Here is a 27,929-nt window from a genome sequence, read left to right as displayed (position 1 = left end):
CATGGTGTGTCACATACGTCTCTATCCTCCTGGTCTAGATCTTATGTTTCCTGCAGATTTTCATGGGGGTAAAATCACAGCTGACTGTTGATTCCTCCTTATTGGAGTGTTAGCAAATAGCATCTCCTTTAAGGATGTGAAATAACGTGGCTCCAATGGGAAACTAAAATCCATTCATTTTAATGGGATGTGGCTTGACTGTTGTTAACATCAACAGTAATATCTATGGTTATGAGAGCTTTTCAAGAGCAGTACAGGGATAATATATGGCGGGGGTGGCCAACCCCCAAGAGACTGTGATCTACTCACAGTTATAAACTGGCAGGAAGGAAAGCCCTGTTTTGGGGGGTTCAGGTCAAAGTTGTTCAGCTTTTTTTTTTAGGGGAGCCAAAGTTGTTCAGCTTCTTGGGGGGGGGGGAGCCAGTGATCTGCCACAGGCGTCCAGTGATCTACCAGTAAAGATCAGTTATCACAGTTTATACTGCCAACATTAACTCCTGTAACTACAAAATAGTGATTATCAGTAGGAAGCTTCATTCAAGCAATTTACATGACCCATAAGCCAGATTCAATATTTATTATACAACTAACAGGTGCCATCAGTGCAAGGATGGGCAATGGCACTTCCCCCTTCTCCTCCCCCATGCCACCCCATATCTGTCCCAGGGATTCCCCCTCCAGAACAGAGTGGGGGGGAGTATGCAGTGGGGAAGGAGAGAAGGGGAAAGTTTTGTTGTACAAAGATAAATCCTTGCACTGACACCACACATTAGTTGGATACCACCCATAATTGTCTATTCTCAAGTGTCAATGGCTTACAAGGCTCTCTCAGACCAAAGTCTTTCTATGAACTGCTCCCTGAAATATTATTACCACAGAAACCAGGGGTTTAACACAGAATCTTGTACGTGCATGTTCTTAAGCATTAAATCGTTGGTTTTCTTCAGTGAAGGTACATCCTCACAACCTCCTTGGCAGTGCTTGTCTGGGATTTTGAGAGAATGCTAAGTGAGAACCCCAGCTTTAAATTAAGAAGCTAGGCTGCAGGGAATTCCTTTATAGTGTACATTTCATGTTGGGAGAGGCTTCATGTCAAACCCTGTTCTCCTCTTTCCTGTAGCCCAACACCAGACATCGTGTGGCACAAGAAAGGAGGTGATCTCCCAGCAGGCAGGACCAAGCTGGAGAACTTCAACAAGGCTCTTCATATTGCCAATGTTTCTGAGGAAGATTCTGGGGAATACTTCTGCTTAGCTTCCAACAAAGTGGGAACTAGCCGCCACACAATCTCGGTGAGAGTGAAGGGTACGTCATATTTACTATACCATTCTTATTCCTTTGCCAATTAGCAAATCAAAAGGCACCTGGGAGGGATTTACGGAGAACAGAGTGTTCTGTCCTAGAAGGATGGGATCAGGCTAACCTGGGAAATCTTCCTCTGTAGCAACCAAAGATAAGAAATATTTCATTCATACACACCCTTCTAGCTAAACTATTGAAATCCTCTGCCATCTAAGCTTGTGGCTCATATATCTTCCTTGTACTTGGCAGAAGAGAGCATAAGCCTGTCATTGCTGGCTTGGTTTTATGGGAAATGTTCAGGAAGTATTTTTCTTAAACTGCATGAAGCCTGTTGCTGAAATAAGAGCTATTTATCTATCTGCCACATTTATATGCCACCCAATAACAGCGTTCTCTGATTAACACGAGCGGCAGGTTATGGGTTGAAACTGTACTACTTGAAGGTTATGTGTTGAAACTGGACTGCAGGTGGGAGATTTCAGGATGGAATGTTCTTGCATTATTATTTTTTTTAAAAAAAAAAAACCTGCATGCTGAAAACCAGATGTCAAGGGAAAGGACTCAAGATAACTCTTATTTCTCACATGCTTGATATATGTTCCTAGGAATATTTATTCCATAGATGAGCATTCAGACTTAATACACCTAGTCATTAATATCATTAGGGAGAATACATCCCCTATACAACATTCTGTCATTATGAGAGATGCATGTTTCCTCAACCCAGGTTGATCTAATTTGTGCCTCCAGAACATTACTGTTCCTGTCAATATGAAAAAAGACTGACTTCAGCAAAGAGACAATAGAATTTTTATTTACATGAATGAGAACAGTACAGTGGGACCTCTGGTTACGAACTTAATTCGTTCCGGAGGTCTGTTCTTAACCTGAAACCGTTCTTAACCTGTGATACCACTTTAGCTAATGGGGTTTCCCGCCGCCGCCACACCACTGCCGTGCGATTTCTGTTCTCATCCTGGGGCAAAGTTCTTAATCCGAGGTACTACTTCCGGGTTAGTGGAGTCTGTAACCCAAAATGTTTGTAACCCGAAGTGTTTGTAACCTGAGGTACCACTGTACTCTTTTGCTACCAGTAAGGTGAATCCTCCCTGTGTTATATAAGAAGAACCCTAGCTGTATCTTATCCTGGCGGTGTAATATCCACAAAAAACACTTAGTAATAATAACCAAACATTTCCAGCAGTGACATCAATTTTGACCTTAATTGTTTTATAACCTATACCAAAGTGCTGGTTTCCTCCCATAAAACTACAATCTACCAAGGCAAGCTCCACGTTTGAGAGGATCATGGGCAAAGTGCCCTTTAGTCAGCCCCTCCTAGGACAGAGTCCCCCAGCCATGCCTGGTGGTGGCAGTGCTTTGTGGCCACTTAAGTTTCCCACAATGCCTGAAAACCTTGCTTTGATACTTTGTGGGAAATTAATATGGCTGCTTACTGCTGCTGGATTTTTATTAAGTGTTATTGACACAGGCTTATCGTGTCTGCTGTATATGTCTATGCTGGTCATGTTCAGCTGTTCTTGAGATGGTGCGTTTTAAAAAAATGGTACAGAAGGATGATTATCAGTCACTTTTCTATACTAATCAGTATAGCCTATGCTGAAAGAACACAAAAGGAGCTTTGCTGAGATAGCTATAATACACTTTGGTGTGTGTCTCTCACTCTCTTGTTCTAAAGCTGCTCCTTACTGGTTGGATGAACCAGAGAATCTTATTTTGGCTCCTGGTGAGGATGGGAGACTGGTTTGCCGAGCCAATGGTAACCCCAAGCCTTCCATCCAGTGGCTGGTGAATGGAGAACCTATAGAAAGTAAGCAAACCTGTTATGAACAGAAGATAATGGCTTATAATGTATCTTGATTTCATGGGTGTGGAGAAGAAAATGCTGTAATTTCAAGTAAATGTGATCTTAACTGATGACCATACATAGCATCAGTGGCGGAGCTTCACCAGCACCGTGGGGCGGAGAGCAGGTGGGGGTGGGCCCGGCGCACATCCCAGGGGCGTGGCACGCGTCCTGGGGGCATGGCACGCTGCCTGCAGGGCGTGGCTCCCAGTGCAGGCAGGGGGACAGCCGTGTTGGCACCCCACAGGGATCATGCTGCCAGGGGCGGTGCGCTCCCCCTCACTCCTCTTCCTCCGCCAGTGCATAGCATCAGTCATGCTAATCTTTTAAAGGGAAGACAGAATTCTGAACAAATTCATTTATTCCCATAGTGAACTATTATGATAATGGGGATCTGCCTTTAAGCACCACAGAAAAGGAAGTCATTTCCATGTTGAGATGTTCAGCTTTGCAAAAATGTGTATATTGGGCAAAATTGCATAGAAACATGCAATACTGTATATTAAAATAAATTCACACTTAAATTCTGGTGAATTTTCATGAGGACTTTAAAAAAGACACAAATTGATGTGGAAAATGGAAGACTTGGGAAAACGAGAAAAGGGGAGAAACCAAAATTGGCAGATTAGCCAAGCCCTATTAATGGCAATGCTAAAAACTGTGTATCACTTATGTTTATGTCTTTCTCAAAGGTTCCACTCCCAACCCGAGCCGTGAAGTAACGGGAGACACTGTTATGTTTCGGGACATCCAAAGTGGCAGCAGTGCTGTATACCAATGCAATGCTTCTAATGAACATGGGTACCTGCTGGCTAATGCCTTTGTCAGTGTGCTGGGTAAGTATTGAATGGACAAATGGGCTCTTGACATCTTTAGATTATAGAGGGTCACTGAACGCATTATTTTGAAGTGAACATGAAAATCATTATTTCTCTTTCCCTAGCAAACCATAACATCCTTGAATGCCAACTGATCTAACTAATGAAAGGCAAAGGAGTTTACTTATATGTGTAGGCAGTTACTGGTAGGCAAAAGGAATATATTTATTCCGTTCTAAAGCTAATTGTGTTACACATCCCATCTAGAATGGATTGAGGACAAAAATCCATTTATGAAAACAATAAGCAAAAGCCAAATAAACAAAAATGTAAAGCTAGAAATGAAATATATTCTGTAAAACAAATGAAAATTTCTGACTACCTTTATAGGCTATCTATCTATCTATCTCTTTTAAAGATGTTATTCCTCGGATCCTTGCCCCTCGTAATCAGCTGATCAAAGTAATTCTAAACAACCGGACTCGTCTTGACTGTCCATTCTTTGGATCCCCAATCCCCACATTACGATGGTAACGATTTTTATTATTAAGCCATAGCATCTGTTTGGGAAAGATAATCTTTTTTTAAATCAATTGAATTTCTATTAGAATCAAATGTGTTTCAATTCATTGATAAATGGCCATAAAGGAATGTATCTTGGATGTATCTCAACCGCCTGCCTACTGAGCAGAGGATTGCTCACTTTCTCTGCAATCCTGTACCCACACTTGGAAGTCAATCTGCACCTTTATTCTGCTTCCCTCTCTTAAAAGCATTCTCTTGTGTTGTTGTGAGGTTTAAGAATGGCCAGGGAAGCACACTGCACGGTGGCAACTATATAGTGCACGAGAATGGGACTTTGGAAATAATCAGGGCTCGGAAAGAAGACCAAGGAACTTACACCTGTGTGGCCACCAATCTTCTGGGCAAAGCACAGAACCAGGTTCGTTTGGAAATAAAAGGTAAGATGGCTTCTGTTTAAGCAGAGAGCAAGTATCCTCCAGATAATGTAGATCTTGGGTACCCTTTGATGACAAGAATGCTATATTTAGTTCATGCTCATAAGGTTAAATAGCTGTGCTCTTCAGTGGGTCTTAAGGTAGCTTTAAGTATAACCAGGAGGGAAAGCAGCAATACATGCTATGATGTGACTGATTGAGTGTTCCTGAAATAAATGGACTGTGGGCCTCTGTCACTTGTTGAGTTATAGCTGATAGACTTCCCCAAACTAACACTAAGCAACAATTTCCTAAAGGCCTGTGAGTTGGTTCATTTCCCATCCTGCTTACCTGTTTCATTATGAGAAGATACAGAGGCTATCTAGCTTTGGCCACAGAGATGGGAATGCTATGGACTCCCAACACCATGCACCACACTCCAGTGACAGGAGGGATCTGTCATTTGACCCTGTTTCACCACCTAATCAGTAGATCCTTGCAACATACGTTAAGTGGAGGGGGGTAGGGTAAAGGAAAGATAGAAATAAAGGAGAAGGAGGTGGAAATATAAAGATTATAGAGAGTAAGGAGACAGGGTGGGATAAAAGAAGAGGTACGAATGGAGACGGTGAGCTGAAAGGGGACACACTCTGTCACACACTCTGTCAGCATTGGGCGTCCTTGCCTTTGGGGGCTCCCTAAGCAGATGCTGAGAACTCTGGAGGGACCGCAGAGTGGGACTCAGTGAATATATTGGAGAAGTACATATCTGTAACCTGAAATATTTAAAACAGCTTATCCAAACCAGGTCAGTTCCTGCCACTGGAATTTGTGATATACCGTACTTTTCCGTCTATTAGATGCCCCCATATATAAGACTCCCCCCTATTTGGGGGGACTCCATTTTAAGAAAATGAGGGGAGATGGCCCAAAGTTGTTGAGCCTCTCTGCCCATGCAGCTGTGGGCAGGAAACACTGCCTAGATGGTTTCCCGTGCGCAACAGCATCAAGGAAAGTTGCGCTCCAGCCAGCCAGCCAGTTGGCTGGAGGGCACCTTCCCCCATGCCGCTGTGCGTGGGAAACGATCCAGGGAGTGCTTCCCATGCACAGCGGCATCAGGAGAAACTGTGCGCCACCAGCCAGTGCCCCCAGATAGCTCCCTGCACGCAACATCTCTCCCCCCCCCCCATGCCACTATCCGTGTATTGGACAACCCCAGTTTTTTGACATGATTTTTCTGTGTCTTTTTCCAATACACGGAAAAATACAGTAACTTGCTTTTCTAAAACAGCCATTTATCAAATCGATCCATAGCACAAAAGTACACGTCTCAGATACCACCACCATGTGTATTGAAAGTTGGCATTGCTATGGAATAAAAGAACATTTACAGGATTTATCACTCTTAAACGTGTAGTTATCGGTATGGAAAAGAATTGCAGCTAGAAATCTGTAGGAACTCTGCAATCTGACTAAATTATTTCTCATTGCCCAAAGTGACTGTGGTTTCATCCACTAGACTTCGACTGACTACTCGCACAGTCCCCAAAATTACATTCTTACGATTTATAACTGTATAACTCTTCACAGATCTAACGAGGATCATAGATGGGCCAAAGGATGCTGTGCCAAAGAAGGGTTCCACAGTTCATCTAATGTGTCGGGTTAGGCATGACCCCACGCTGAGACTTACGGTCACCTGGCTCAAGGATGATTCCCCCCTGTACTTTGGAAGCAGGTCTGTGCTGTCTTCGTTTTCATAGGTTGTATGTTTCTCAAGATGTTAACATTTTATGTATCCAGAGGACACAAAGAAGGAATAAATCATTTTGCCATCTTGGTAAGCTGTACTGCTGTCTTTTCTCCAGGGAGGGGGACTGTAGTTTTAAGGTCCCAGGTTCTGCCCCTGACATCTCCAGGTAAAATTATCAAGTGATAAGTGATAGGACCCTCGAGAGCTGTTGCCAACCAGAGTAGACAATATTGACCTAGATCAGGGATGAGAAAGCCATGGGCTTCTGGATGTTGTTGGACTATAACTCCCATCATCCCTGATCATTGGCCAAGCTGGTTAGGGCTGATGGGAGTTGGAATCCAACAACATCTGCAGGGCCAAAGGTTCCCCCATCTGTAGATGGACAAATAGTCTGACTTTATATAAGGTAGCTGTGCTGCCAAAGCCAGCCAGAATCACTCTCTTCTTCTACCATACTGAATAATATTATTTCCATGTAATTTGTTAATTAGTGTCTTACAGTATAAATAAACTTGGAATGGCCAATTGTTGCCATATTGTTCCTTGGGGTGGTGTCTCTATGCAGCAGTTAATATTGCTTACTCTGACATACAACAGAAGTAGCAGACTGTGTGAAAATAACAGTGGGTGTGTTTCTTACCTCTTACTGGAAATTAAAAGCTTGGCAGGAGAATCTAAAGTCTAGACGACAGCAGCAGGGTGTGATAGAGAGGTGGAGCTACTGCCGTATCTCTAGCCTGGTTGCTCATACTGGCCAGGTTGGAAGGTGGAGGTGCATGGAAATTGTTGGGTCAGCCTGGAACTGGCCTGGATATGGCCCAGTGCTGGTAAATTATAGCAGGAGGGCCAGCTTGAGCTCTAGCAGATCCAGGACTAGCTCAGCCTACCCACAAAACACCATATTTTGGAGCTTTCTGAAGGCTACCACTGTTGAGGATCCCGCTGTCTGTACATCTCCTGCACATTCAGTGGGTGCAATGAGAGTTCTGCACCAGTGGACGGACACCTTTACCCAGTTACATGGAAGGGCATTGCAAAGGGGGTTTCAATTGCAGACAAAGATTTGGTCACCAGAGGTCAGAGACTGTTTTCTTACCCATCCATGTTACAGAACGTAAAATTGTTGTACTAGATCATTTTATATTTTATCTCTTATGTTTGCATTTTGTTTGTAACCTGCCCTTAGATTATAAGATGCAGGGAAGCATAAAAGTATACTAAATATAATTAAAATGAATAAACATACACAAGATAGCTGTTACAGCTGGTCCTGCCATTGCTTGAAGCAAGCTGCGGGGTCAGATTATTCTTACTGTGTGTATATTTATTTCTGATGTTTTCCTTTTGTGAAAGGATGAAGAAAGAAGAAGATGGCCTGACGATATATGGAGTGGCTGAAAAAGATCAAGGATATTACACCTGTGTTGCCAGCACTGAATTAGATCGAGACACTGCCAGAGCCCATCTCACTGTTCTGGGTAACTTGATATTCCTTTTAAGTTTACAGAGCTTGAGACGAGGTCCACGGGGGGACTGACAGCTTATTTTGACAGATTTTAATACCTGTTCTCCTGTGTTGTAGAGTAACACATACAGGTACCATGTGCAATGGCCATGAAACAAATAACAAATTCCTTTGAATTTGGAATGTTACTCTTAACAATTTCTAACACCCTGTATTGTCTTTAAAGTAAAAGGTTACCCAAAAAGGTTTCAGTGGCCTTTCTGAGCAGATATCTGAAAATTAACCAGGGCACCTTGCTAACTGTAGCTAATTTTCATGAGGATTAAAAAAAAAAGTCACAAAATGCTGCAGAAATGTGGGAAACTGAATTTAAAATTGGAAAGATGAGAAACTGAGAGAAATGAAATGGACAGATCCTTCCATTCCTTGTTGCAAGTGACCAGGCAGGGCCCACAGGCCTTTGGTTAATCTGAAGTTAATGAAGTACACTTGAGTTTTGTCCAGATGTTGAAGTCCCTGACACCTAAGCAAACATTTTAAACAACTCTGCATTTTTTGTGTTTCGGTCTTGTCTGTGAGCTAGTTAGGGAAACATTGAGGATAACTGGAATACATTTAGGAGCATAGCAGTGGTGCTGGTAGGGCCTGTCTTCCAAGAAAATTCAGTGATACTACTACTACTACTACTACTACTACTACTAATAATAATAATAATAATAATTTATTTATACCCCGCCCATCTGGCTGAGTTTCCCCAGACACTCTGGGCGGCTCCCAATCAAGTGTTAAAAACAGTACAGCATTACATATCAAAAACTTCCCTGAACAGGGCTGCCTTAAGATGTCTTCTGAATGTCAGGTAGTTGTTTATCTCTTTGACATCTGATGGGAGGGCGTTCCACAGGGTGGGCGCACTACTGAGAAGGCCCTCTGTCTGGTTCCCTGTAGGTCGGTACTCTGGTCCTTGTAGTCAGTGGTGCTGATAGGGCTGGGCCATGGGACACAACTGCAAGAGGAAGGACTGTAGCTCAATGGTAGAGCATCTGCTTTGCATGCAGAAGCTTCCAGGTTCAGTCCCTGGCATCTCCAGGGAGTGACTCTTGCCAGAAACCCTGGAGAGCCACTGTGAGTCAGTGCAGACATAACTGAGCAATGGCCTGATTTAGGGTAAGGTAAGTGCCCTGTGCTCCCAAAGGGCACCACCATGGTAGTCCCTGACTCTTCTTTTTTGAAACCCTTACAGCAGGGTTTGGTGCACAGTTGCCTTTGGAGCAATGCTCTAGACAGTTGTACCCACCCAGGTGCCTCTGGTCTTCATGTGGGCTCCATAAACACTCTGAGAAATTAAAAAGAAAGATAAAACTATCCAGAGCTTTGCTCTGAATGCAGCAGCTTGTTTGCTCTGCTGTTTTGTTTTGTTTTGTTGTTTTTTTAAAGTGTTGACTGCTTCCACCACCAAGAGGAGGAAGTGCCACCACTAAGCAAACTTTTTTCCAAAATGTTCTTTTAGAGATTGTCAGGTATGTTGGAGCCAAAGCATCCATCAGCCTCTATAAAAAAAGTTTTGAAAAAAGACTAGGAAAGGGAACTTAATTTGCTTTCCTGCTGCTTGTTAAGGGATGGGGAGGATGAGTCCTTTTTACTTCTAATTTTTGTATTTGTGGGAGGATATCCATTCTTTCGGCGTTTCCGTGCACTGGTCTGGTTCACCAGAAGCGGCTTAGTCATGCTGGCCACATGACCCGGAAGCTGTACGCCGGCTCCCTCGGCCCATAAAGCGAGATGAGCGCCGCAACCCCAGAGTTGGTCATGAGTGGACCTAATGGTCAGGGGTCCCTTTACCTTTTTTCCATTCTTTCACCTCCTTTTAAACTTTCCTGGTTGTAGGAAGGTAACAGACAGGTTCCTTTCTTTCCCCTCCTCCAAGCAAAAGAAAGAACTAGGGTTCTGTCCATTCCCTTCTCACCATTTAGAAGATGGGAAGCAACTAGGGCCTCCTGGTAGAGGAAGACAAAGTGTTTCAGTGGTGGAGGAGGGTCTGGAAGTCATCTTGCCCAGGGCTTCTTGAAACCTGGCACAGCCACTGCACATTGTATCCCTGCAACAAGTTGTGCTTAAGAATTGAACTAACCATCTAAATAGCTAATATCTATTTTTGCAGCTCCTTCTTCTGTTAACCGTATGACCCTACCCAAAGGTAATCACTACTGATCCATTTACCACTTTGATTATTATTAATTTTTACATTCACTGTTGCTTGACCATTGCAATGACTTTGGTATGAAATTTAAGTGCCTCTGAAAGTTGAATAACTTTGGCTGGCCCAAACCTCATGACAAATATCCCTGATAATTGGACCTCATTGGGGTAGGGGATCTTGATTTCTGTTGCACAAATTGTTGTTGATGTTGCCCCCTACTGCAAAGGAAGAATATTTTAATTAGTCTGCATGGATGAATTTTGGGGGCTGATGCTAAAAGTGATGGGAGGTGTTTCTCACCCTCCTTTTTATTTTTGCAAGGTGACTTTTGCCCTTCATTGTATTTATGTTCCTTCTTTGTAAAGCTCTGCACATTGCAAAGAATGTGGATTAACTGTTAGGGCCCTCTTATGAAGAGGGTAGAGAAAAACAGAACCTTGGATAGTTCTAAGTGAGCCCTGTTGGCTGAAGTGCTCTCCTACCAAGGTAGCTTTATGAAGATGTCCCAGCCGAGGCCAGAAGCCAACTGAAGGCTGGTAAGACCTGTTGCATGGTTGGTTTCACCTGTGTAGAGGAGCTGGCTGAGTTGTTAAAGGGCCTTCACTGATCTCGTAGCCTTTGACTTCTGCAAGGCTGATTCCTAATCTGAGTCCATCAATGGAGGCAGGGCTGTGTTCTGTGTCCAAGAGGTCCCCAAATGCAATACTGGCTATTCTTCCTCTGAGGAAATGGCCTTAGTGGACTTCTCTCTGCTTCATGCTGCAAGGTCCCAGAATCAGTGGTCATGATACCCAAAGATATTAAGCACCAGCTCTTGAGTGGACTAGCCCATGAGGGACACCTGCACCTTACATGCATTCTTTTGCCTGTAGCACGTCCTGAACGTCCTCGTGATCTTGAACTAACTGACCTCGCTGAAAGGAGTGTGCGGTTGACGTGGATTCCTGGTGACGACAACAACAGCCCTATCACAGGTCAGCACTTGTTCCTCTACTTTGAAACCCTACAGGTGAACCGTGTTGCTTTGGTTTGGTTTCCTTTCTAAAAGTCAGCTGGCCGATAATTATGTCGCAACTTTAGCAAGCCTTCACACTCTGCTCTTCTAGATTACATTGTGGAATTTGAAGAGGATAGATTCCAGCCTGGAAGTTGGCACAACCATTCCCGTTACCCAGGAAGCGTGAACTCTGCTATCCTGCGCCTTGCACCCTACGTCAACTATCAGTTCCGAGTAATAGCTGTGAATGAAGTAGGAAGCAGTTACCCCAGCTTGCCTTCTGAGCGATACCATACGAATGGGGCACGTAAGTGCTATTTGACTTGAGTGGGTGGGTATATTTGAAAGGAAAAGAACACTTACATAAAATTATGCAATTGTAATGTACGCAAGAACAAGGACAGATAAAAGAGAGAGACACTAAGAATGTGGATTCTGTCAAGCGTTACCTTTTTAGGTAGCCCATATTCGTCACTATGTATGCTCATCAAGCAGTAGTGGCCAGTCTCAGTTCCCTGGAAAGTGTGCCTGTGAAATACATGCATGCACCTGTTTGTCATGTTGTCCCATTACATTAGATTTAATGTGTACACATAAAAACATTTTTGGTGCATCTTATCCATGTCATGCAGAGATAGGGAATCTGCAGCCATTCAGATGCTGCTAAGCTGCAACCTCCATCAGCCCTAGCCGGCATGACCAATAGTTAGGGAGGATGTGAGTCAAGTCCAACAATATCTGGAGGGCCACAGAATTCCCATCCCTGATGTAATGTACGAAGCAGCCCTGAGCTTTTTCTGAGTCAACCAAGTATCTTTAGGCTAATGGGCTTTTGTCAGAGATCCTAACAGATATGTACTGGCTTGGTATTTTAAGTTTAAGATTTTGGACTGTAGATGTGCATGGAGTGCAAGGGGAACCTCACAAATAAATACTTTTCTCAAATTAGGGAAATGATGGGCTGGATTTTGATATTTTTTTTGTACAAAACATCAAAGAAGGCATGTTTCTGTTGTAAGGCTCTTGTGCATCTTAATTTACTCATAACCCTTTGTTTAAATATGTGGTGGGAAACATGACCTCATGGGCCATAAGCAGCCCTTGACCAAATTCCATGCAGCCTCTGCAGCTGATTAGTTCAGGCCAGTGTTAATAGAAACACAGAAGGAGAGAGAGAGAAAGGGTAGCATACACAGAGGGAATTCTCTGTAGTGCTGTACACTGTAACCACTTTCTCTCTAGCCTTACCAGCATGAGCCGCTGCTCCACACTGACTTTTTTGAGGGGGTTAATGTCCCTTCATAGTTTCCCCATCTTTGTTTTAAGCGCTTTTTAAACAACTGACACCACCAGTGTCATAGTAACCTTAAAAGTTTGCTTTGCAAATAGCTTTTTTAGTACCATAGCAATTGCATAGGTCTTTCCTTTTGGCAGAGGCTTTATGTGGGTCTCCCCTTTGTGTTCTAGCCTTCCTATGTGGGAAAAAAAAAGATTATTCCTTTAGCAATATTGCAGGGTATAGAAAAGCTTGCAGTAGCTGTGTTGTAGCATTCAATGCTTTAAAACAAATTTCATGTTTTAATTTATTTCAGGTCCAGAAATTAACCCCACAGGAGTTAAAGGAGCAGGAACAGCCAAAAATAACATGGTGATATCCTGGACGGTGAGTTAACATGGGGGCTATTGTTTATAGCACATTCTTTTCTTGCATACAAGGTTTGCATTCCATGGCCTTTGCTGCAATAAATTTTATCACAAGCTAAATAACTCTGCATGTGGTTTACAAAAATTCATTGACAATAATGTACAAAAAAAATTCAACACCTTCTAATACTTAAATGATCTTTACAATGCCAAAATAATAATGGCATGCACAATCCAATATCTCAAAGCCAAACAGTCCAAATATTCCTGCAGCAAGTCCAAGAAAATAACTCTCCATGTGTATACTTGTTGCTGGTGCAATTCATATAATTGGAAACTGTGCAGTTATCTGGATGCATTTTGCATTTGTTATCTCCAAAGTGATATTTATTATTATTATTAGAATTTTAATTTATATACCGCCCTATACCCAGAGGTCTCAGGGCAGTTCACAGAAAAGTCTGCTGCAGTGAAAACAGAGTGTCCTGTGACACAGTAAATACTCAGGCTGAATATTTGGGTATAAGCTTTTGTGGGCTAGAGTCCATAAAGGCTAAGAGGAAAGCTTGAAAACACCCATACAGAGGGAGGGAGGGAGAATCTGCCAATGGAGGGCAACATTTCATGCATCTGATAAAGTAGACTCTAGCATATGAAAGCTTATGACACCATGGGCTTGTTAGTCCTGTTTGTTTTTAGATTCATCTATGATTCTGTATCCTCTGGAGTCACAGAAACACTGTTCAGGTGGCAGGGATAGCAGCTGATGTTCAAAATTAACAAGAGTAATAATGGATTTCTTAATTTTTGTGTATCCTTTAAGCCGCTAAATGCAACCCAAGTTTACGGCCCCAACCTCAAGTACATTGTGAAATGGAGAAGAAGAGACACCCGGGAGAGTTGGAACAACAGGACGGTAAAGGGTGACACCAACCAGTTCACTGTCACACAGACGCCCATCTATACACCCTACGAGATCAAAGTGCAGGCCAAAAATGACTATGGGGTTGCTATGGAACCTGAGACCGTCATTGGCTACTCGGGGGAAGATTGTGAGTATTCTCATAGATGTAAAGAGTTTGGGGTACCAAAAAAGGCTCCACCACTGGCGGTCTTGCAATCCAAGATCTTATGTGATTGGCTCTGTTAACAGGAGGCATTGAATTCCAGTGCCAGGCACTTTGGAGAATGAAACACACATGTAGAAACTTCAGAGGTCTCTGGAGTGCCCCAAGAGACCATTTAGCTTGCATGCCCATGAACTTCAAATTAACTCATTTTTCTTGAAGATTTATATTTCCATCTCTTATCTATTTAAAACACACACATATCTTCTTTATTTAAAGCATTAATAGAATATTCAAGGCAAACTAACAGCACACATGAAAAGCAACAAAACATGCCAACCATGAATAACACACTATATCAGAGGCAGAACAGCAGCAGACAATATAGTTACTAGGCTGCCTCAGCATTTTGAGGTTAGAAAAAGATATTATTCCATCTTATGGGTCTAGAACAGACTCGGAGAGGTTATATGAACCAGCTGTAGTCACCAGCTTCATTGTCTGGCTAACAAAGGTAAGTAAGTAAGTAAGTAAGTAAGTAGATAAATAACATTCATGTGAATGGGGATATAAATAAAAAGTTACATGGATAAATACAAGAGAGTGTTGGATGTAAATTGTGGATACTTGGGCTCAAATCCGTATTCACTTTTACACTGATTTCATCAGGAGAGTTAAGCACAGGCTTAAACCTTTTCCATTACAATCACTGGAATGTAGAAGTGCTTCATTCCACCTTTAAAAGGCATCCATCTTCCATAACTTTTACTCCTATTCATTTCATATATTTATTGCTCCACAGGAGGTTCATTCTTTTGCTGTGTTTTAAAAGGGAGGAGGAAGCATTGATCATGTAGACTTAAATGCTTCGGAGACTTCTGAACATTCGTACCTTGCAGTATGCTGTTGGTGGAGGGAATAGGGACTGTTAACACACCATATGGTAGCGGTTTTATTCACAAACAAACCTACACGGGAGTCTTGGTCAATGGCCAGCATCATTGCTAAAGGCAGCTTGGAAACAGGTGTCCACTTATCTGTGCGGCAGTCCCAGACATGCTGAGAACCAGTAGACTCTAGGATACAACCATGCAGTGAGATCAGAGTTACAGTGCTTGGATCATCAGCCTGGTGCTCTCTGCCTGATTTTAGCTCCCACAGTTTATGATTCTTAAAGAAAGTTTCATGCTGGAATTATTCCCAATGTTCTCAAGAACATAAGAAATTCACCTGAGTCCTCAAACTATAATCCCCTTTTATTATTCCATAACAAAATTCAGAAGTGACACATGAATCATATCCTCTGCTGCTATGTTCTGTAGCAGAGGTGGAGAACCTATGGTCTTCAGAATGTTGCTGGACTACAACTTGAATCCTTCAACATTGGTCATACGCTGGGTGGCTGGGGCTGATGGGAATTGGAGTCCAACAACATCTGGAGGGCCATAGATTCTCTCCCCCTGTTCTGAAATCATATTCCAAAACAAAATCAATAGTCACCAAGTGAATTATGCCCTTCAGCAGCTGCCAGATAGGTCTACAAGTCACAAAAGTGATTGCCAGGCATTGAAGTTAAATCTATATGTGATGTTTGTTTTGGTCATTGTGGTTCTCCAGCAATCATCTAAAAGAATTGCTGAATAAGCCAACTCTCAAAAATATATTATTCACTTTGAATTAGCAGTGTAACACATGCCAAGGGCTCTGTCGGGTTACAAGGTTTAGAAGTAGATATCTAGTGATCAAAATCAGAAGGAAGTGGTTGTTTTTTAATTGGCAACCCAAGTTAAAGGGTGTTCAAATGCCTCCTGAAAATTGGGTGAGTATCTAGGGAGGTCAGGTATATTCTACTATGTTCTACCAGGGCGTAAAGAGAGAGGGATCAATCTAGAATGCCCTGCTTGTCAAGTCAATATGTACAAACCTGGTTTATGAAGAAATCTCAGTTGATTTTAGGGGTTGCCTCTTTACTGTGTCGTGCCACAATCTTGTTAGCATCTTTACTCTAGGTCAGGCTTCCTCAACCTCGGCCTTCCAGATGTTTTTGGCCTACAACTCCCATGATCCCTAGCTAGCAGGACCAGTGGTCAGGGATTATGGGAATTGTAGTCTCAAAACATCTGGAAGGCCGAGGTTGAGGAAGCCTGCTCTAGGTTCTTACAGGCCTTCTTGGTCAAAATCACCTTGTGGATTGTGTTCAGAAGGCTCTAGCAAAGCAAGGCAAATAATGGTGTCATACACTTCCACGTGCTGTTCTTAAAATGAATTTTTTCTGTGTAATTTTTATAGATACACATTAACAATGTAAAAAATAACTTGCAACAACAAAGAAATAGAAAGGCAAAGTAAGTGGGGGAGGGGAGAAGATGAGGTAGGAAAGGAGGGATGTAAGAAAGAAAAAGTGCTGCAATACAATGGGAAGAAAAGGACTGTGACAGAAAAGGACTGTGGCTTCTCCTTTCTTGCTTTGCAAAATACAGCTAATTAACAGTTGCAAGCAACTATGAATGACTTGTTTTTTCAGGACCAAGGACAGCGTAGCCAGCCTCTCAAAAAGTGCTTGCTTATCAAAGTTTTATCACCTTGAACGATCACAGAATTCACTTCTATTCCTATTAATAAGTAGAGCAACCCTTCCTTCCAGGTTGTATGTAAGGTCACAGTGTGTAAATGGGAGTGGGGAATCCATTTTATAGTAAAATTTTGCTGCACCAGAAATCGCAACTAGTTCACACATCAATGCTGTGTTAATTAATTAACCATTTGCAGTGGGGAAGGTGAGAAAATGGGTAAACTGATTCTGTTGATGATGTTTTCAGTTGTGCATATCCTTCATGGCTGCAGTTCACAAGGGGGCAGGGAGGGGGGAGGATGAAGAAATGCCATCATCCTCAACTTAGTAGTCTGCAGAAAGAAATACAACATGGTATCTGGGTTTTCTTCCAATTAAAATGTAACTGTTCACTTAGGGTTGTCATATTTCAAAAAGTGAAAATCCGGACACAAAAGTTGTTGAGCTCGGGGGGGGGGAATTGTTGAGTTTTTTGGGGGGTTTTTTTCAAAATCTCCCCAAAAAGTTGAAGTTTTTGAGCTATTTTTAAAGAAATTCACCACCAAAAAGAATGGGTTGCCATATACCCAGCTTTCCCTGCACATTTTTTCCATTTTTTGTAAATTCCGCTTGGATGCTATTTCCCAGATATGGCAGCCCTATGTTCACTGCAAACTGAAATACTGTTCTCAAACTATCCAGATACATTGTATGTAAACTTGCATCCAGTCAGTTGCGTGGTAGACTTTTTTCATTTTGTTTTGTCTTTTGTTATCTACACTTTTTTCTATTATCTGTGCTCTACCCAGCCCTGGAGGAAGGGGCAGTAAGAGCAAATCAGCTGTCCCCCACCACATGGTGTTCAGCCACAGGAAACACTTTCCAGCAACAGCTGTTTCCCTCCTCATTGGCCTGAGCATCATATCCTGTCCCCAGGGAATGGGAAAATACATAAGCAGGTTTTTCCTCCCATCTGCTCTGTAGCCCAGCCAGCCTGCTTACCAGGAAGCCTCTCATCCTGCTGGGGTAGCTTCCTTGCTGTTTAAAGAGGAAAGCGCTTTTTTAAAAAGGGGGGGAAAGGAAATGAATAACAAGCAAGGCAATAATCTGCATTGGTATTTTGAACAATAAGAAGCTACAGTGGATGCAGTAACAACAAGTAGAATCTATTTTACCAATGAGATAAAGTAAAGAACTTTATAACTCCTGTAAATAGTACAATGCAGACATTTTCAAATTCTGGTTGTAGATGACTAAGCACTCAATAGGCCAAACTCTTCCCTGGAAACTTCTTTAATCACATACCGCCTTTTACTTAGGGCAGAGTGGTTGTGTGGGGTTTGTTTGTTTTTATGGCACTGAGTGATATGAAACAAGCTTGGTTGTTCATGGCATGTATACTTTCCCACTGTTCTATCTTATAAACAGGTTTTGTAGGGGGCGGGGGCTTTGGAACTGTTTCAAAAATCAGTAATATCTGTTTAAACAGAAGTGCCAAGAGAAGGAACAAGTTTCTAAACCACTGATACCCAACATGGTACCTTCCAGGTGTGTTGTTGGACTGCATTGGCCCATCTCAGTGCTTTTAATGGTCAAGGGTAAAGGGAGTTGCAGCACAACAACACCTGGAGTCAAATATGTCTCTGTCAGGCCACCAACTCTCCTTAAAGCTATGGACAAAATGTTTCTGCACTTGTTCCCTGCAACAGGAGTAACTTTTCTCTGGGTTAACAACTGCTGGATAAAGAAATGTACCTCAACGGTTCCTATGGAAATATTTGCCATATCAATATTCTGCAAATCTCTCTCAAAGAGACAGTTCTGAAGCTGAAATTTAAGACCTGCTGCTTGCCTGTGCTGTGAGGTGTTCTCCTCTTAAATGGGCATTTCTCCATCTGAAATTGCTTACTACTGCTTGTGGGGACTTTCAATTGTAAATGATTTTATGGGTACAGCATGAACTTGATTTGTTGTGAATCAAACACCTCTGAATTTAAAAGGCATTTGTATAAATCTCAAGAGTTGGCAGTTTTCTGTTGTCAGGTGAACTGTGAAAACCTATGAGGGCACTGTAACATTGTGAGTGCACTGGTGAGGTAGGCAGAAAAGAGAAATGTGAGAAATACAGGAAACTGGCACCAGAGTAGAATGGATCCCGCCATCATGCAAACGCTTGTCAAAAATGTGCACTTGAAATTGCTTTATATCTCCACATGATGGCAGCAATGTTTAAGAGCAGCCTCCTGTTTACATGATTTTCTTGGGTAAACCACTGCAGCACTAGGGAGGGAAATGGGGATTTTCTTCAAATTTCTGTGTATGCTTAATATCTGCTTTGCTTTATTCTTGGCAACTTAGATCCTAAGGCCGCTCCCACTGATATTAGACTCAAAGTTGTAAACAGCACAGCAATCAGCCTGCAATGGAGTAGAGTGTACCCGGAAACCGTCCAGGGACAACTTAAGGAATACAGAGTGAGCAAAACCCAAACCCAATCACATTAATGTGGCTAACACCCAACACTAATGATGACTGATGGTTACATTGTCTTTTACACAATGGAGATGACATGAAACACCCAGAAATTGCTAAATGGCATTGAAGACTATTATTATGTAAACAATAAGTATTTGCAGTTGTGTTGGTGGGCGGGTGATAAAGTACAGATATGTAAGGGCATTGCTGAGATACAGAAACCAAAATATTATTACCAGTTGTATATATCCCCTCCACCCACTTCAAAGAGCTTAGGCAAGGAGACCAGCCTTTTCCTTGAAATTTAAGCAGTTTTAAATTAGTGTGCCAATTGTGGTTTCCTCCAAGAATCCACCCCAAAAATAATTATGTGATTTGTTTTGAAGGGTTGCTTTGCGGGGGGGGGGGGGGGGTAGGGCTGGGGGAATGAGGAAGGGAGACCAGAGAGACAAAGCATTTTTTTAATTGCTCTTTTTCAATAGGGAATCCAATCCAAGTTTGATTTTAGCAATTCTTCATCCCCTATTTTGAAGAAAGCCTGTTTTGATCATTTGAATGTTAATTGGCTTCTTCCTGATTCAAAATCATGAGTTTGTACTTAGCCTTGAATTGAAAGCAAAAAAAAAGTCTTCATTTCATGTGCAAAAAATAAATTTGATCTCTGCATTTATTACAATTTAGATTCTCCCTTCTTATGGACTGGCACATTTTTTTAACCTGTTGTATTTCATGTTCTAAAGTTGTGCTATTGAGAGATATTTTTCTACCATTTGGACGGTAAAAATGTGCTTCCCATAAGCATTAGAAGCCATGTAACATTCTGATCATTCATAGGGCAACACATCAGATACCTTCCTAGCCAATCATATCCAAATTACACACTATACATTCTAGACATCTCTAGGGAACTTCTAGACCAGGTGTTCATTGAGCATTCATGCTGATATGTTTGTATGGAGGTTCTACAAGGTTGCTGGATAGTGGCTGTTACTCCATACTTTCTAGAACACTTGTCAATTACTTTTCTTTTTCAGTGAGAAAAGTAACAGAGTAATTGCACTAGAAAGTGAGATAACATACCAGTATATTTTTTTCTGAATGAGCAGCCTGTCTGGAAGCTCCCCTAGTTGTGAACATCCAGTTATTGCTCAGTCAGTTAGAAACAGAGAGTTCCAAGTAGCTGCTATCTTATGAGGTCTTTCTGCTTATAAAACAAAACCAACAAACTGTTTTTAATGTGGTTAAGAAAATCAGCTCCTAGAGCAGTTTCCCCTGACTTCTATGTCATCCCCAGTGTGTATTTAGCATGTCATTAATCAATACACTAAAGTTCTGTTTCGGCCTAGTCAGAATTCAAGGATTGTGCTCAGGGATAATAAAAAATGTCTCCAGAAAACCAAACATGTTCTGTCCTCAAGTTCATGTTTTTTTTCTCTCTCTCTCTGTTTTCTGTCTTACCAAACAGAAAACAAGCAAAACCTCACACAAATCAGCAGCAAAATACTTTCTTTCAAAATTGATTTATATCACTGCCCTGGGATCTTTGGATAAGGGGTGGGATATAAATCTAATAAATAAAATAAATAATAAAATAAAATATATTTAAAGCATTTGCACATTTCTCAGATCTGAGAATTTTCATTCATAGGGTATTTTTTTGTTTTGTTTCTGCCTCTGTACTGGAGTCTGGTTATGTGTATATATATATGGCCATGAGTGATTCTTGACAAATTAAAATTTCATTCTACTACTACTACCACTACTAATAATAATAATAATAATCAGTGAGAGATGAGGGAAGACTGCAGTTTGAAGCCTAGAAGCCTGGTCTTTGCTGAGGGGGCAGTTCTTTGTTAGCCATTGCATAATCTGCCTAAATGGTCTTGACCAAGAGTCAGCTTCCATATGTCTCTGTCTCCCCATCTGTAAAATGAGCAATAAACAGTATTGACTTCCTCCTCCCCTGTGGAATGGTTGGTGAGATCAAACTAATCCTTGCGTGGAAGAAGATCCATAGTGACTTTGTCCTTGAAATCCAGTTAATACTCAAATGGGAAAAACATCACTCACCTTGCATGTTTCTTGAAGGCCTACTTCTGGAGAGAAAGTAGTTTGCTGAAGAATCTATGGGTCTCTAAGAAAAAGCAGTCTATGGGTTTTACTGGAGACCGGACACGGGGCATAGTGTCCCGACTGTTTCCTTACAGCAACTACAAACTGGAGATGGTTGTAGTCAACGGGAGAGGAGATGGGCCTCGAAGTGAAACTCTGGAGTTCACAATGCCTGAAGGAGGTAGGTCTCTGCATAATATTGGCCCAGCTTGGCAGAATCCCATGCTTTTATGTGTGAAATAAGAAGGTAGAACAGAACACGGTTTTATTGAGAGCCTTAGAGCTCCTTAGGTTCTATGTCATCGGTCCTGATAAAGACTTCAAAAAGGATTTTCCACTTGAAATGAATAGTTAGGCTGGCTTCAGATGCCAGATTACTGTGTGCTCCTGCAGTGTGGAGCAAAGCAAAAGACAACACAGTGAAGCCCTAAGGACTGAGGCTGTTCTGATTTATGGGATTGTTTTTCACCAGCTTCAGACTCATAATACATAATAGATTATGATAGACAAATGAATGCACAAAGAAACTAACTGAAAATTGGTGAGTTGGGCAGAGCACGATGCACTGACTTTTGACACCAGGCTTTATTTCTAGCTCTACTGTTTGTCCTCTTATGTATTCTCAGACAAGTCTCTCTTAGCTTTATTCTGTAAAATTGGAGCAGTCGTGAGATCCATTGCCGCACGTGGCAGTATGATCTATGGAAGGGTTTTATGTTGCAATTACTACCTAACTCTACAAATTCCATCTGATTCTTAACATACTCAAGGATAGATTTTATGGTAGAATTGAGAGTACTGCCTGTATTTGCTTTCACAGCTAGATCAATAGCTTTTCATCAGTTCTCATAACTAGCAGTGAAAGCTTCTTTAATGTTTACAGTTGCCATCTCATATCACTCTAATGGACCATGCTTTGACTGATAAGCACCAGCGCCTTTATGATTCTAGAGATACTTAAAACCACAGAATTGCACACCAGACAGATATCTTTGTTCTTGAAGATTCTTCCAAGAATTCATTCCAGTTGTAATTTTTAGAAAATGAAATCCTGGGGTCCCCCCCCAGCTGTTGCTGGTTTTGGTAACTGGATTGAATGAAATCTGATTTCTGCCTTGCTAATGAGCCAAATTGTGCATTTATATGTATCACACAGAAGCTTGAACTGGGTCCACTGCTTGAGTGTACTTAAAAGGTAAAGGGACCCCTGACCATTAGGTCCAGTCATGACCGACTCTGGGGTTGCGGCGCTCATCTCGCTTTATTGCCCGAGGGAGCCGGCGTACAGCTTCCAGGTCATGTGGCCAGCATGACTAAGCCGCTTCTGGTGAACCAGAGCAGCTCACGGAAACGCCATTTACCTTCCTATTTATCTACTTGCACTTTGGCATGCTTTCAAACTGCTAGGTTGGCAGGAGCTGGGACCGAGCAACAGGAGCTCACCCCTTCATGGGGATTCGAACCGCCAACCTTTCGATTGGCAAGTCCTAGGCCCTGTGGTTTAACCCACAGCGCCACCCGCGTCCCATACTTACCTACTTGCTAAATGATCTTTTGCTATGCATAGAATTATACTGGTAAGCCCTGGAAGTTTCAGCATAAAACTCTGACCAGCTGCATATTGGAAAGGAATTTTAAAAATCCATTCCATTTCATTGTAATGCAGGGAGGTGAGAGCCCTGCATCCATCCGGTCAGTCAGCAGTTCCACACATATGTGGATCTCATCCAGGCAGCAGGCAAAGGAGGATTAAAAACATCTGTAGGAAAAGACCAAACACCCACACAAAGAAACAGCTTCACAAATGATTCAGTTCCTAATGCATTTTGAGCAAATCTCCTTTATCAAGGAAATTTCCTTCCAAGCAGTCTTTTCAAGAAGCATGGGCGGAAACTACCTTTATAAAAGCAATTTTCTTGACATCATTTGTGAAGCTGTCTTTTTTTACTCTCTGACCCAGATACCTGCCCGTGAAGGGCATGGCAGGAGAGGGTCTTTCCCCAGCAGCCTCTTCCTGCATACTGCAATACCCTGCTTGTGAGCCCCCACCTCTCAACTCTCACATCAACATCAATAGGACTTAGATGGCCTTGGCTTTGGTTGCATGAAGCATCATGGATAAAATGTGGCTCAAAGTTGAGTGTTGTGATTTGTGCTCAGATAAGCCTTGTGTGCTTTGAGCATAGGAAACAGAGCTGGTTATGGTGAGGGACTTTAGCTGTGATGAAAGCAAATGGGCCAAGAAGGCACCATCCCAAAGAGATAGAATGATGAAATCCACTTACATATTAGGTTATCTGTACAGTTCCAGGCAAGGGTAAGAACTGTAGGTTTTTAATTATATGAAAACTGCATCTGGCAATAGACAAGCTCATAGGAGCGGCTTAGCCCACAGAAGGAAGCACAACATGTGCACCAACGACTAAATTTGTACAACTAAGAAACAGTAGGATAGGTTCCTGTTAATGGATATGCAGGCATGATTGTGTTGCACTGAAACTGCATCTTATACAGCTCCTACCAAGTTCTCCATGCCACCAGACTCAAACTTTTCTATATGCATACTCTTGACCAGTCTGCCTTCTAAGTTACCTTACCTTATACGTCTTTTTCCTCTTCCCTTTTCTCTCTTGGACCCATCTTTCCCTGAAGCACCCAGCCCCCCAAGGTATTTCCGAATCCGCCAACCAAACCTGGAAACCATCACTATGGAATGGGAACACCCTGAACACCCCAATGGCATTCTTATTGGATACACCCTTAGATACCAAGCCTGTATGTCCTGTGCTTGTTTTTGTTTGTTGTCTCTTTATTAACCAGGATTTAGAATCTAATTTATCTGGAATTAGAAAAAACAATACTAATAAATCAGTGGAGGGGAAATCAGGAATTCAGGATTTAGAATTTCTTTGGGAGGTGAATTGCATATCTTAGTGCAGGAGGATTTCATAGGAATCACTAACAGGCTAATTTCCAGACACATGTGACAAATTTTCTTACTGATCATTTTGATTCTTTAGTTAAATGTTATTGACATAAGAAGATATTTCCAAGAATATGGCCAGTGGCACCTGAAAATGTACCTCCTTCCCACCCCTTGATAGAATTTGAACAAGCATGCATCTAACTTCCTAAAATCTCCTGCCCCTAACTGTTAGAAAATGGATGAACAATGTAGTTTTTGCTCAAATAATTAGTGCAAAAGCTCTCCACCATAACAAATCCCTGACTTGAAAGCCCCTGCAAAACTAACATGGTGTTTTATCTTTGGCCTACATGGGAGCTAAAAGTTTAATTAGCTTAATTAAAGTTCTTCCTTCTTGAATGCATAACATTCCCCAGCCGTTTTTGCTTAAAAGTCCTCTAAAATGAACATGACCCATTTTAAACAAAGCCAATGCTTTTGTCAGGTGTAAGCCTAGACTGAGAAATGGTGAGATGCATAGCATAGCATGTTTCTCAAAACAAGACTGAAGCCTACACAGCCTGCCTCTCTCTCCAGTTAATGGATCCAAAAGTGGCAGAACAATGGTGGAAAACTTCTCTCCTAATCAGACAAAGTTTATACTCCAGAGGACGGACCCCATATCACGCTATAGATTCAACCTGCGTGGCAGGACACAGATTGGGGAAGGTGAGCCTGCCACGGGGGAGTCACCACTTCCACTGAATGAAGGTAAGTGAGAACATGATGCCAGTGTAACTGGGGTGAGAGAGGTGTGCCCTGCCAAGCTGGACATAGGAGCCGCATTCAAGAGTATTTCAGAATCCATGCACGCCTGTATAAAAACCAACCTTTGACGTGTGAGGTCTTGGCCTGCTGTAAATTGAGCGAGAATCATTTGCAGCCTCTTAAATATGCCCCCTCCCCGTCCCACAAAAGTAGCTCTCTTAATCATGTCCCATTGCCATATAAAATCCTTATCAAAACTACTTGTGAAGTTCCATGTGGGAGTTCTAAATTGTGCAATTAACACTGTGTGAAGTAGGAGAGCACCCATTGGCTCCACTCCAGCTGTTGCTTCCCCTGCCAGTCCTGACCACACATCAGGGGAAGATCTGAGAAATGTAGGCTTTCCACTGGATTCAGAAGACATCTCCACATGAAGTTAGTCACATGATTTAGAATGTCCACACAACAGCTTTTGGAGTGACATTGATGCTGGGAAGCGACAGGGAGTACAACCGCTTGGAGTTTTTAACAATCAAGCGGAGTATAAATTTTATGAAATAAATAAGTACAAGAGCCTCATGCTGCCTGTCCTTTGCATCTCTGCCTCATGTGAAACATTTCAAGTCTTCATTTCTTTCCCCAGACCCTAGCCTCTCCCTGTACTGTAGGCATACTCTCTTTTTTCAAAAGGTGCAAGATAACATTGATAAAAGATTCCACGTCATTTCCCACTGCTTCTCCTTTGTGAAATGATTTACCATAAATTATTTCTCCTGCTATGTGAGAATACAGATTTCCCTACTATAAAAGACATTTTAAAAGGATTGTGTGTTTCAAAGGAACAGCTGATAACAAGAATTGCAAAGCAGCTTTTATGCAAAACCTCTCGATTTTATTCTATAGTCAGCTTTCCTTTAAGCTTCTATTAAGTACTTTTTTCAGGGCAAATACTGGAAGAATGAGCTTTTAATAACCTTTGTTGTTCATCAAATGTATTCAAATGATTTGAATGTGTTTCCTTTTTACCCCAGCCACATTTTTAAATAGCAGTGCTGTCCTATGTATTAACGTTTCCATTATGTTTTATTGGTGTTAAATTGAGTATTTATATTCAAGAATGGTGGATTTAGCTGTATTATTTTTAAATAATGAGTGCATTGCAGAAAAGCAGTTCAGGGGTATCATATATATCTTGCATTGTTTTTCAAAATAGTTAGTTGCATCATTTGGGTCTAAAAGATATCTTTATCCAGCAGGTTGTTTGAAGGTACCAATGGCTAAGCATCACTCTTGGCATACAGTTGCTAATTTTAGACAGGGTGGACTGATTTAAACTAAGGCGATTCAAATTATTTAAATAAGCAAGGAAAAGACTGTCATTGAATCAAGTTTCCCATTTATATTTCGTCTCATATTTCCTAAAGTGTGATGCAGATCTGACCAGTAGACCATGTTCATTTACAACTAGTTAAAGCAGGAATAGGGGAAATGTAGCCCTCTGGATGTTAGACTCCAGCTCCCATCATCCCTGATCACTGTCCATATCAGCTGGGGCTGATGGGAACTGGAGTCCAACAATGTTTGGAGAACAACAACTTCCCTATGTCTGAAACAGAGCATTAATTATACTATTGTTTCAGTTTTGCAACCAAGCCTTGCCTCCCATAGTCAAACAATATGCATTTTGCATGTTTTTCTTTTCTTTTACCAATAGAAAGAATCTCTTTAAAATATTTCCATATAGATACTTTCTGAAACTATGCAGATGACAGTTTGCAAGGTTAACAGCACAATCCTGCATGTTTACTTAGAAGCAAGTAGCCTTGACTTCAAAGGGGCTTTCTTCAAGTAAATGTGTTTATGACTGTATCCTAAGGATAGAAATGTAGGAACCTTCACACCCGTACAATGTGGACTTCAGTTCTTCTTTCCAGTATTGCTCCTTTCTGCTTCACTTGGCCCAGCCGCACCCTCACGGGGCGGTGGGAGGGGGGAGTAGCAAACAAAAATGAAGTGCTTATGGCTGATAGATCAAAGCAGGACTCATTGTTATTGGGCAGACTAAAGCAGTTTATTTTCATCTGGTGAAGATAAAGTGCCTATGTTTGGTAGGTGGAGTGTAAATCTCCATTAGTGAGAAACGATCAGCTTGGTTTTTCATTTACATATAAAAGCCATCTTTATTGGGTAGAAGACATGCGGTTAGAGATTGACTGTAGAGTTAACACAACACTGTAACTAAACCACCACAAATTATGAGTTTGCAAAAAAAAAAAAAAAAGAGAGAGAGAGAGAGAACCTCAATAGGCTCCTTGGGTTTGGCAAAGGAGATGTACAGTAGTTCTTCCACCATTGGCCATCCCACTCACTTGCCTGCATGGAATTCCTTGTTGCCTAGAGCAACCAGGCTAGTTGATAAATTCAAGGGTGGACGAGCATGCCTGTAGCCTCATTACTTAATGTCAAACTAGATGATTATGAGAAACTTAGTATTTATAATTTAGTTATTTTTCAACTAAATACCTGTGTGTATGGGGTGGTATACCAATTTAATAAATAATAATAATTTAAGTTTTTATATTTTAAAATTAATCATCATTTTTTTAACCCATTCAAGTTTTTAGGCAATAATAGTATTTCATTCTCTCTGTCTCCATCTCTCTCTCTCTCTTTCTGATTCTCAAATATATGTTTGTGACACGATTTTATCCAATATTAACAGGTTTCAAAGTTGACTAACATGCCAGTAACTGTTTGTGTTTGGCATTGCTGGGTCTTTTGCAAAGTAGATTGCTTTACTTGAGGTTTATTTTTACCTTTAAATATACTTATTTGATAAGCAATCATTTTCACCACCACCACCTTGCTTGCCATAATAATTTCAGATTTTAAGCAGCTCTCAAGTTTTTATTTTACTGACATTGGCATCCAGCTTCTTGTATATTGTGTTGATTGGCTCGCTATGTATCTGCCCACTCATAGGTCCATTAAGTATAATTTTCTCCCTTTTTTGAAACTTGACATGTTTTTCAGGTTAGGGTATACCAGATTTGCACTAAACAAG

The 27,929-nt window shown here is 41.6% G+C and overlaps 1 protein-coding gene across 22 annotated transcripts in view; it reads left to right on the top strand.

Annotated features, from left to right (window-relative positions):
• Positions 1-27,929, top strand: part of NFASC (neurofascin) — a 173,662-nt gene that overhangs the window by 103,131 nt on the left and 42,602 nt on the right. For 15 of the 22 annotated variants that reach the window (XM_081009970.1, XM_081009974.1, XM_081009976.1 and 12 more), the window contains 16 exons: positions 1,121-1,305; positions 3,002-3,133; positions 3,862-4,005; positions 4,406-4,517; positions 4,783-4,949; positions 6,516-6,663; positions 8,035-8,159; positions 10,308-10,343; positions 11,219-11,320; positions 11,453-11,650; positions 12,936-13,006; positions 13,811-14,039; positions 18,964-19,079; positions 21,169-21,373; positions 23,845-23,967; positions 24,695-24,868. In XM_081009970.1, coding sequence (XP_080866096.1) covers positions 1,121-1,305; positions 3,002-3,133; positions 3,862-4,005; positions 4,406-4,517; positions 4,783-4,949; positions 6,516-6,663; positions 8,035-8,159; positions 10,308-10,343; positions 11,219-11,320; positions 11,453-11,650; positions 12,936-13,006; positions 13,811-14,039; positions 18,964-19,079; positions 21,169-21,373; positions 23,845-23,967; positions 24,695-24,868 — 2,267 coding nt within the window. The remainder of the gene's footprint in view (positions 1-1,120; positions 1,306-3,001; positions 3,134-3,861; positions 4,006-4,405; positions 4,518-4,782; positions 4,950-6,515; positions 6,664-8,034; positions 8,160-10,307; positions 10,344-11,218; positions 11,321-11,452; positions 11,651-12,935; positions 13,007-13,810; positions 14,040-18,963; positions 19,080-21,168; positions 21,374-23,844; positions 23,968-24,694; positions 24,869-27,929) is intronic. The other 7 variants (XM_081009978.1, XM_081009966.1, XM_081009965.1 and 4 more) reach the window with 4 other exon arrangements.

Source organism: Podarcis pityusensis (genome assembly GCF_964106645.2).
Source record: "Podarcis pityusensis genome assembly, chromosome: 6".
In the NCBI taxonomy this organism is placed as follows: domain Eukaryota; kingdom Metazoa; phylum Chordata; class Lepidosauria; order Squamata; family Lacertidae; genus Podarcis; species Podarcis pityusensis.
The sequence above is the reverse complement of the archived record's forward strand: the minus strand, read 5'-3'. Positions and strand labels throughout refer to the sequence as shown.